Here is a 10,227-nt window from a genome sequence, read left to right as displayed (position 1 = left end):
TCACCCGCGCGCCGCGCCGCGCCGGGGCGGCCCCGTCCGTCTGTCCCCGCCGGCGAGGATCTCCCCCGCCGCCGCCCCCGCCCGCGCCCGCGCCCGCGCCGCCGGCCGCGCTTCCCTTTCCTGCCGCGCGCCCCCTCCCTTTCCGCCCTCCCCGCCTCCCTGCCTGTCCTTCCCCGCTCCCGCTCTCCTTCCCCGCCGCCTGCCTTTCTTTCCTCTCTGTGCGCCGGCTTCGTGAGGCTTTTACGCACCCGCGCGCCGTCCGTTGCAGCTTACATAAAGGCGGGCGCGATTATGCAATTGCGTTGTTAGCGATATTTCGAGAGCGGTGGCTCGTTTCCTTAGGATTTCGACACGAAGGGACGTGCGTTTCTTAAAAGCAGCACTGAGAATAAAGCCTTGCAACGGAAAGAATGTTTTTCGATATTTTTACACGATCTCTGCTTGGACCAAACCTGTCTGGACCTTTTTTTTTTTTTTTTTTTTAATGGAAAAGGGAAGAGGTGGTGGGCTGTGCCATTTTTTTTTTTTAAGTGTGAAGAACTTTAAAATCTTAGGTAGAAGTTATACAAATAAGTATAAAACATGTGCTGTTATTTTGTCACCAGGCAGTTCTTTAAGAAACTGCAGTTGATCCTGTTTTGACTATTGCCGACTCTTTACAGTCTGGGTTTCTGCAAATTCCACATAGAATACTGAGTTTTTTGATTATCCAGTTTTTAGTAGTATTGCATTAGCTAGTCATAGTTACCCATGGTAAACCATTGTGTCGAGTAGATTGAGCAAAAAGGAACACAAACACGAAGAGGCTGAAAATGCCCTAAAAGCTTGGAATTGTTTTTTCCTACATATTTTACTTGATCTCTATTTACCATAGATGATCAAGTTATCAACTAATTTTAGATTTCAAATAACCTAATTTTTTTTTTTTTGAGAGGATGTCTTGCTATGCTGCCCAGGCTGATCTTGAACTCCTGGGCTCGAGCAAATCTAATATAATTTGCTTGAAGATCGCTTATTATTTGCTTTTTTTTTTTTGACCCAAAGTGCAATTTGACTTTCCAAAGGTCTGACCCACAGCAACAGGCCAGAGCTCTGTCTGCTACACTTTGTCTTTATAAGAATGTTTGGCCTATTTATAGGGATTTGTACCTTAAAAGACCTCATATCAGACCTGTAGTATTTTGAAAAGCCTTCCCTTAGTTATTTAGTCTGACCCAATTGCAGGTGGCTACTCTGGAAAGAATACAAAACTTTTCTAAGCCAGTGCTTCTCTTTTGGATCACAGATGCATTGATAACTCTAGTTTTGGTCCCCTTACTGGTAATAAGTTTCTCTCTACCTTGCAAGGACGTCAGTATTTATGCCTAAATGTGAAAGGAAGTATAACGAAAGTTTTATTACCACAACCACAAAGTGGGTCACCTACCTCACAAGATTTTAACAAAAGATAGGTTTATGAGTTTTAATCTTTTGCCTTTATAGGAGGAAAGAATGGAAATTATTTCTGAAAGGTCAAAAGAGAGCATGTATTTCTGGAACAAAACTGCAGAGAAAAGTGACTTTGAAGCTGTGGAAGCACTTATGTCAATGAGCTGCAGTTGGAAGTCTGATTTTAAGAAATACATTGAAAACAGACCTGTTACCCCAGTATCTGATATGTCAGAGGAGGAGAATCTTCTTCCGGGGACACCTGATTTTCACACAATCCCAGCATTTGTAAGTATTTAAGTATTTTTAAGATGGGTGTAAATTCGTTTCTTGTAATTTACATAATGAACTCTAAGTTTCTCATGCTGTCAATGCTTGTGTATTTGCCTTCTCTTTAGTGTTTGACTCCACCTTACAGCCCATCTGACTTCGAACCCTCTCAAGTGTCAAATCTGATAGCACCAGTGCCATCTACTGGACACTTCAAATCACTGTCGGATACTGCCAAGCCTCACACTGCTGCACCTTTCAAAGAGGAAGAAAATAGCCCAGTATCTGCTCCCAAGCTCCCCAAGGCTCAGGCAACAAGTGTGATTCGTCATACAGCTGATGCCCAGTGTAACCACCAGTCTTGCCCAGTGAAAGTGGCCAGCATTCTCAACTCTCAGGACAACTCTTTTCGAAGAAGAACCCACCTATCTGCTGAGGCTGCAAGAAAAAACATACCATGTGCTGCTGTGTCACCAAACAGACCCAAGTGTGAGAGGAGCGCAGTGGCAGATGTTGATGAGAAAGCCGGTGCTGCACTGTATGACTTTCCCGTGCCTTCCTCAGAGACTGTCATCTGTAGGTCTCAAGCAGCCCCCATGTCCCCCCAACAGAAGTCGATGTTGGTCCCTCCACCTGCAGTGTCCTCGGGGGGAGTGCCGCCTATGCCGGTCATCTGCCAGATGGTTCCCCTTCCTGCAAACAACCCTGTCGTGACAACAGTCGTTCCCAGCACTCCGCCCAGCCAGCCGCCCGCCGTCTGCCCCCCTGTCGTGTTCATGGGCACTCAGGTGCCCAAAGGCGCTGTCATGTTTGTGGTACCCCAGCCCGTTGTGCAGAGCCCAAAGCCTCCAGTGGTGAGCCCAAATGGCACCAGACTCTCTCCCATTGCCCCTGCTCCCGGGTTTTGCCCTTCGGCAGCCAAAGTCACTCCTCAGATCGACTCATCAAGGATAAGGAGTCACATCTGTAGCCACCCAGGATGTGGCAAGACATACTTTAAAAGTTCCCATCTGAAGGCCCACACAAGAACACACACAGGTACCAACCACTCTTGTTTATGGCTTTAGTGCTTAAATGAGGAGGCTTTGGCTGTGATCACAAATATAACCAGGCATATTAAGGAAGAACTGACCTTAGCTAGTGCGGTAAATGCTACTTAGCAGTGCCAGGTCCTTCAAGACTTTATCAGGGCGCTTTTGTTTTAACCTCAAGTGATAATTTGGTAAAAGTTACTTTAATAAAGTATGTTTAAAGCCTTAGAACCATAGTTGAGGTCAGAAAATGTTTTCATTTTTGCCTTTTTAAAAAAAAAAATAAGTCACGGTATTGCCCAGACTGGCCTTCAACTGCTGGCCTCAGGTGATCCTCCTGCCTCTGTCTCTGGAGTACTGGTACATGCTACCTCACCCAGCAGACTTCTAAATGTGATTGTAACAAGATGAAATTGGAGCAGTATACATTTGACACTTATTTGACAGTTTATTGAATAATAAATAAGTAGTATCTTTTATTATTTTAAAATGTATCTCCTGCCAGATGTGATGGCTCACACTTGTAATCCCAGCACTTTGGGAGGCCAAGGCAGGAGAATTGCTTGAGCCCGGGAGTTCGAGACCAGCCTGAGCAACATAGCAAGACCTTGTCTCTACAAAAATAAAAAATTAGCTGGATGTGGTGACACGCCTGTAGTCTCAACTGCTCAGGAGGCAGAAGGATCACCTGAACCCAGGAGATAGAGGCTGTGGTGAGCCGTGATCATGTAAACTGTATTCCAGACTGGGCAACAGAATGAGACACTGACTCAAAAAAATAAATAAAAGTATCTTGTATACGTCTAGCTATCATTGAGCATAAAGTTTGCAGTAATTTGATGACTGTATAACAGTGATCCGAATTTCTTTTTTTTCCCCAGGAGAAAAGCCTTTCAGCTGTAGCTGGAAAGGTTGTGAAAGGAGGTTTGCCCGTTCTGATGAACTGTCCAGGCACCGGCGAACCCACACAGGTGAGAAGAAGTTTGCCTGTCCCATGTGTGACCGGCGGTTCATGAGGAGTGACCATTTGACCAAGCATGCCCGGCGCCATCTGTCAGCCAAGAAGCTACCAAACTGGCAAATGGAAGTGAGCAAGTTAAACGACATTGCCCTACCTCCAACCCCAGCTCCCACACAGTGACAGACCAGAAAGTGAAAAGTCACCTAACTTTGGTCACAGCTGGGAGCCAGTGGTGATGGAAAACGCTTCCACCGCAAGTCTGTGTCCCTCCTGCGTGGGCTGAAAGCTGAGTCCCCGCAGCCTGGCGTGGAGGCCCAGCCTGGGCAGAGATGACAAGACAGGCTTTGGCCACAGGCAGGTCACAGAACGACAGGTTTCATTTCTTACGACATAAGAGAGATGAGGAAGCTTTTATTCCTTTGAATATTTTTTGAAGGTTTCAGATAAGGTCAACACAGCACCGGTTTTGAGTTTATGTGCACATTTTTTACTTTACTTTTGCTGTTTATACTTGAGACCAACTTTTCAATGTGATTCTTCTAAAGCACTGGTTTCAAGGAAATAGAGATGAAATAAACATTACGGTACAGAGATGGAGATGTAAAATCAGTTTGTGTTATTACAGATATCGTCATCTTTTTCTCGAGTTATCTTGTTTACTATTCCTAGTCTTTCCAGTCAACTTTGTGGATGTAGCTATTAAATATATCTAGAACTATCATTTTTACACTTGTTAATATTTGGAATTGAACGGCTGTAAACTGCTAAGAGGGTCCAAAGAATTGGAATCCTCCGTAATTTAACTGCTTTGAAGTATAGCTACAATCTTTTTTTGCATTTTTGTTCTGAAAGTTTAACAAAAGACTATATCTAGGCATTTTATTTTGCGTTGAGCTTTAGTTTGCCTGCAGTTTCTTGTGTAGATTTGAAAATCGTATACCAATGTGTTTTCTGTAGACTCTAAGTAAGATACACTGCACTTTGTTTAGAATACAGATCTGAAGATGAAAATATATATTATCAAGAAGGGATATCAAGAATTTTAGATAACTCCTTGAAAAAGATGGCTTATGTCATCAGGAAAGCACCCTTATGTTATAAGAATATGATGTTTGTTTGATTGAATTAGAAAGTTAGTGACCATTATTCACAGATGGACAAATGGTGTCCTTTTAATTTATAGGAGTTTTTTTGGGATGTGGATGTAGGTGAGTATACAAATTATTATTAGAACATTCACTTCTGTTAACAGTATTTCTGTTATATTCTGTTATATAGTGGATGATATACACAGTGACAAAAGTCAATTATTTAAAATATAGTGAAAAATGTCACTATTATCTTCCCATTTAACATTTTTCTGTATATTGAGTGTAGATTTCTGACATCAAATCTCAGACCTTTGGAAGACAAAAAAAGTTTTCTCTTAATTAAAAAAAAAAAGAACCTTGTGACTTACAATTTGCACAACATCTCTTTTGTTGTACTTTATATCTTGTTTACAATAAAGAATTTCCTTTGGTATATATAATTGGTTTATTGCATTTGTTGAAAACCATTCTCTCACCTTAACACTGATCACTTACACTATCCAAGGACTTAGTGTTTGAAGTTCTCTGAGGGTCTCGTTCACATTTAGAACCGAAGGAACATGTCAGCCAGGTGCAGTGGTTCACACTTCGTGAGTCTTGAGACAGGAAAATCATTCGAGCCCAGGAGTTTGAGACCAGCCCGGGAAACATACCGAGACCTCATCTCTACAAAAAATACAAAAATTAGCAAAGTGGTGGCGCGCCTGTAGTTTCAGCTACTTGGGAGGCTAAGGTAGAAGGCCTGAGTCCAGGAAGTTGAGGTTGATCTGAGTGAGGATGGCCCCACTGCACTCCAGCCTGGGCAAGAGTGAGACCCTGTCTCAAAAAAATACTGTTGAACCATGTCTTTAACACAAGTCAATTTAGAGAGCGGGTAAAGTGAGGCCAGATAGTTGTGTATTTGGTGAGGTGAGGTGCGAGCCCGCAGTTCTAAGAAACCACACTTTCATTTTTAAACATTCTTGTACATTTGGATAGTTTAGGGTTGAAATACAGCTGTGACTCTCAGCAAAGTCTTGTTAAATAGCATTACCATTAAAGGGAACACCACAGTGAATAATTACAAGCAATGGAACTACTGTGGCCCATGAAGAAGGCTGACTTACTCAATAAAGTGCTCACCTCTAGTTAAGTAGTGCAGACTGTTAAGTGATGTCTCAAATACGATAAACATTGGTACTTAAGCTGCGTGAAAGGTAACCCACTTCTGAAGAGAAACACTTGTTAGTCACTCATTGTAGAACTGGGGGCTATAAGTGCTACTTGGGGTACGGAGTATAATTTTGTAGATGACTGTTTTAGTTGGCACTGAAATCCCTTTGTGGTCATGAGAATATCTTCCATAAGACCCACTTTAGAATCTAGCTCACTGTTGAACACCATGGTAAGGGCCACTAACGCAACTTGTCCCCAGTGGTGGGACAGGCCTCAAGTCATCTGTGCACCTGTTGATGCCACTTTTCTTGGAAACAAGACCACCTGAGTGACACAGCTGCTGGAAAGAGGACTTGCTGTTCTGCAGCTTTGCTGTAGGTCTGGTGTTGGGAACTCAGACCATCCTAACTCCTCTCAAGTTCCTCACGGCGGAGGGGCTCCAGGAGTGAGAACAGAAGAAGACAGTGGACGTATTCTCTGTCTACCACGTTCCCAGGCCCTTGTGGTGTGGGTGCCCCAGGCCCCTTTTCCTGTGTTCTTTCCAGTCCTAGTTGGCATCTGAGACTTTCCCATGGGAATCTTGTAAGTCAGTCATTCGAATAGAGTGTGGGTTTTTAGCTGAATGTCAATGCAAGCTCAGATCTTGATGAAAATGTTGCCCCAAAACAAGTGTTTGTAGCATGTTATGATACTGTGAGATTAGTGTAGCTTTAGTACTTTAGTTTTGATTGTTGCTTGTCTGACAATTTCATAAAATGTACTATATGAAATTGCTGATATATAGCCGTTTTAACAGTTCATGCTTTTTAGATAATTTTAGACCTAGAGAAAGTTACAAAAATAGTTTATACCCTGCAGCTTCTCCTTAAGATAACGTCTTACACAGCTGTAGAACATTTATCAAAACTAAAAAATTTAACCTTGGTACAATACTTCTTTCTATCCAGTCTCCTCAAAGAATCTTTTGAAAATGCAAATCTGGGCCAGATGCGGTGGCTCACACCTATGATCCCAGCACTTTGGGAGGCCAAGGTGAGAGGATTGCCTGAGCTCACAGGTTGGGGACCAGCCTGGACATCTTGGTGAGACCTCATCTCTGCAATAAAAAAAATTAGCCGGACATGATGGCACGTGCTTGTAGTCCTGGCTACTTGGAAAGCTGAGGCAGAAGTATCTCCTGAGCCCAGTAGTTCGAGGCTGCAGTGGCCATAAGCATACCACTGCACTCCAACCTGGGTGACAGAGTGAGATCAACTCAAAAAAAAAAGAAAATGCAAAACTGATCATGTCACGTCCCAATTTAAAACATGCCAGAAATTTCCCAATGCTCTCAGGATAAAGTCTAGGTTTCTTAACATAGTTTAGAATAGTCCAGTCTCAGAAATACAACTTGAGTCACAAAGGTCATTTAATATTTTCTAGTGCCCATGTCTAAAAAGTAAAAAGAGAAAAAAACTATTTTGACATTTTTATTTAGCCCAATATATCCAAAATATTGTTTTAATACATAATATAAAATCATTAATGAGACATATTACACTTTGGGGGTACTAAACTGAAATCCAGTCTGTCTCATATTTGTAGCACACTTAAACTGGGACTAACCTCATTTCAAGTGCTCTGTGACCACAGGTACGTGGTGACTGCAGTAGTGAACAGCAGGTCAAGACCCTGTACCTTTAGGCTTCTACCAGCCCCCAACACCACCTTATTCTCTATACTGTGTCCACGTTCTGAGCCTTCCTCCTTCCCTCCGTCCCTCTTTCCTTCCTTGATCAAGATCTCACTCTGTCACCTTGGGGTGGACTGCAGTGGCAAGATCACAGCTTACTGCAATCTCTACCTCCTGGGCTCAGATGACCCTCCTGCCTCAGCATCTCAAGTAGCACGGACTACAGGCATGTAGTCCACCATGCCCAGCTAATTTTTTGATTTTTTGTAGCGATAAGCTCTTGCTATGTTTACCCAGGCTGATCTCTAATTCCTGGGCTCAAGCAATCTTCCTACCTCTGACTTCCAAAGTGCTGGGATTACAGATGTGTGCCATCACACCTGGCCCTTCTGTGTGATTCCTTCCACTGGGAATGCTTCCCTTGCCCTTTCACCTTGCTATTTCCACAATCGTCGTAATCATTACCCTTTACTGAAACAGCATCATGTCTTTTTCATTTTGACCATAAAACTCCACGAGGAACAGACCCCTGTGGATCATCTCACTACTGCATCAACAGCATCTAGCACAGTGTCTGACACTCAGCAGGGGTGTCACACATTTTGTGTGAAAACTGAACCAAGAGGAGGTTTTTGCGATTTCAGGGAGGGACGACCATCAGGAAGTTGTTACATGACAAGCAGGAAACAGACACACACCATGAGGACCTAAAGACTGCCTTTGCTTGATCCCATCGTTCTCTGGTAGTGCTGGGAGGACCAGTTTCTTTCCCTCCCAAACTCTTTTCTTTTTGGAGTCGGAGTCTCACTCTTGCACCCAGGCTAGAGGGCTGTGGCACGCTCATGGCCACTGCAGCCTCAACCTACAGGGCTCAGGTGATCCTTCTGCCTCAGCCTTCCAAGTAGCTGGAACTACAGGCATGTGCCACCATGCCCAGCTAATTTTTTTATTTATTGTAGAGATAAGGTCTCGCCAAGTTGCCCAGGCTGGCCTCCAACCTGTGGACTCAGGCAATCCTCTCATCTCGGTCTCCCAAAGTGCCTCCCAAACTCGTAAAGAGTCTCTTGGCATGTGGGTTCTCTTCATTGGTTTTTTTGTTTGTCTGTTTTTAGTTGGAGTCTCACTCTTGTCACCCAGGCTGGAGTGCAGTGGCACAATCACGGCTACCACAGCCTCCACCTGCTGGGGTCAGGCGATCCTTCTGCCTCAGCCTTCCAAGTAGCTGGAACTACAGGCACACGCCACCACGCCCAGATAATTTTTTGATTTATTGTAGAGATGAGGCCTCGCCAAGTTGCCCAGGCTAGTCTTGAATACCTAGGCTCAGGCAATCCTCACACCTTGGCCTCCCAAAATGTTGGGATTATAGACGTGAGATATCATGCCAGGCTTCTTCATTGCTTTTTTAAGGAGACAGAGAGGTAAAGTGGCTCACGCCTATAATCCCAACACTATGGGAGGCTGAGGCAGGAGGATTACTTGATCCCAGGAATTCGAGACCAGTCTGGGCAACATAGCAAGATCTAGTCTCTAAAAAATTTTTATTTTAAATTAGCTGGGCGTGGTGGTGCACACCTGTAGCCCCAGCTACTTGGGAGGCTAAGGCAGAAGGATCACCTGAGCCCAAGAGGTTGAGGCTATGGTGAGCTGTGATAGTGCCACGGCATTCTAGCCTGGGCTTCAGAGTAAAACCCTGAGTCAGAAAAAGGCAGAGAAGAAACACACAAAGCCCACCAAGGCCCTGAATGCGAGTTTAATGCCTTAGCTCGGAACGCTGAGAATTACTGCCTCTGCCCTCGCCCTACCCTCCCTGTTTGGAAAACATTCAGAATGAGGCAAGAAACGGGGACTTTCTTCGAGGCACAGGGCAGTCAGTGAAGGCTTGGAGTCAGGCAAAACCTTCTGGGAGGTGACATCAGTGGACACCTTAAGGGAATTTTGTCCTGACTCGTTAATCCAGTCCTGGCATTTTTCTGACCATTTAAAGAACAACCTGAGAGGCCGGGTCAGTGGCTCAGCCTGTAATCCCAGCGCTTTGGGAGGTCTAGGTGAGTGGATTGCCTGAGCCCGCGGGTTCGAGACCAGCCTGGGCAACTTGGCGAGACTTCGTCTCTATAATAAATAAAAAATTAGCCAGGTGTGGTAGTGCACTCCTGTAGTTCCAGCTACTTGGAAGGCTGAGGCAGAAGGATCACCAGAGCCCAGCAGGTCGATGCTGCGGTGGCCAGGAGCAGCCACTGCATTCCAGCCTGGGTGACAGAGTGAGACTCCAACTCAAAAAAAAAAAAGAACAGCATAACAAATGAGAGTTGGTTCTCAAAGAGAACTGCTCTGATTTTCTGTACTGTGCCCCTGGATGAGGTATCAGTATCAGAGAAAGAGCACTGAGCAAATTAAAAGGCTTGGTATATTAGACAGGGTTCACCAGAGAACCAGATCCAGTAGAACAATCACTGTATGAGGGGAGACCCAAAAACTAGAATGTATTTATTAAAAATTGTGTATTTATTCCTACGTGTTTAAACTTCAGTCCTTTAAAGTACTCTCTGATGCAACACACTTATAAAGATGCTTCTTCCACTGCTCAGAACGGTTTTTGATCTCGTCCATTTGAAGCCT

General features: G+C 44.2%; 1 protein-coding gene across 2 annotated transcripts in view; it reads left to right on the top strand.

The window, feature by feature from the left end:
- The window catches only part of KLF10 (Kruppel like factor 10), a 6,826-nt gene extending 1,609 nt beyond the window's left edge, over positions 1-5,217 (top strand). Inside the window, exons 1-4 of one of the 2 annotated variants that reach the window (XM_021711180.1) lie at positions 25-503; positions 1,483-1,716; positions 1,827-2,736; positions 3,611-5,217. In XM_021711180.1, the coding sequence (XP_021566855.1) occupies positions 1,492-1,716; positions 1,827-2,736; positions 3,611-3,870 (1,395 nt within the window). In that variant the 5' untranslated portion in view covers positions 25-503; positions 1,483-1,491 and the 3' untranslated portion in view covers positions 3,871-5,217. Of the gene's footprint in view, positions 1-24; positions 504-1,482; positions 1,717-1,826; positions 2,737-3,610 lie in introns of those variants that run through there. The other variant, XM_008055634.1, reaches the window with a different exon arrangement.
- The last annotated feature ends 5,010 nt before the right edge of the window (positions 5,218-10,227 follow it).

Source organism: Carlito syrichta, unplaced genomic scaffold, assembly GCF_000164805.1.
Source record: "Carlito syrichta isolate Samal-C Ts95f unplaced genomic scaffold, Tarsius_syrichta-2.0.1 Scaffold301901, whole genome shotgun sequence".
Taxonomy (NCBI): domain Eukaryota; kingdom Metazoa; phylum Chordata; class Mammalia; order Primates; family Tarsiidae; genus Carlito; species Carlito syrichta.
Note: the sequence above shows the minus strand (reverse complement) of the source record. Positions and strands in the feature narration are given on the sequence as shown.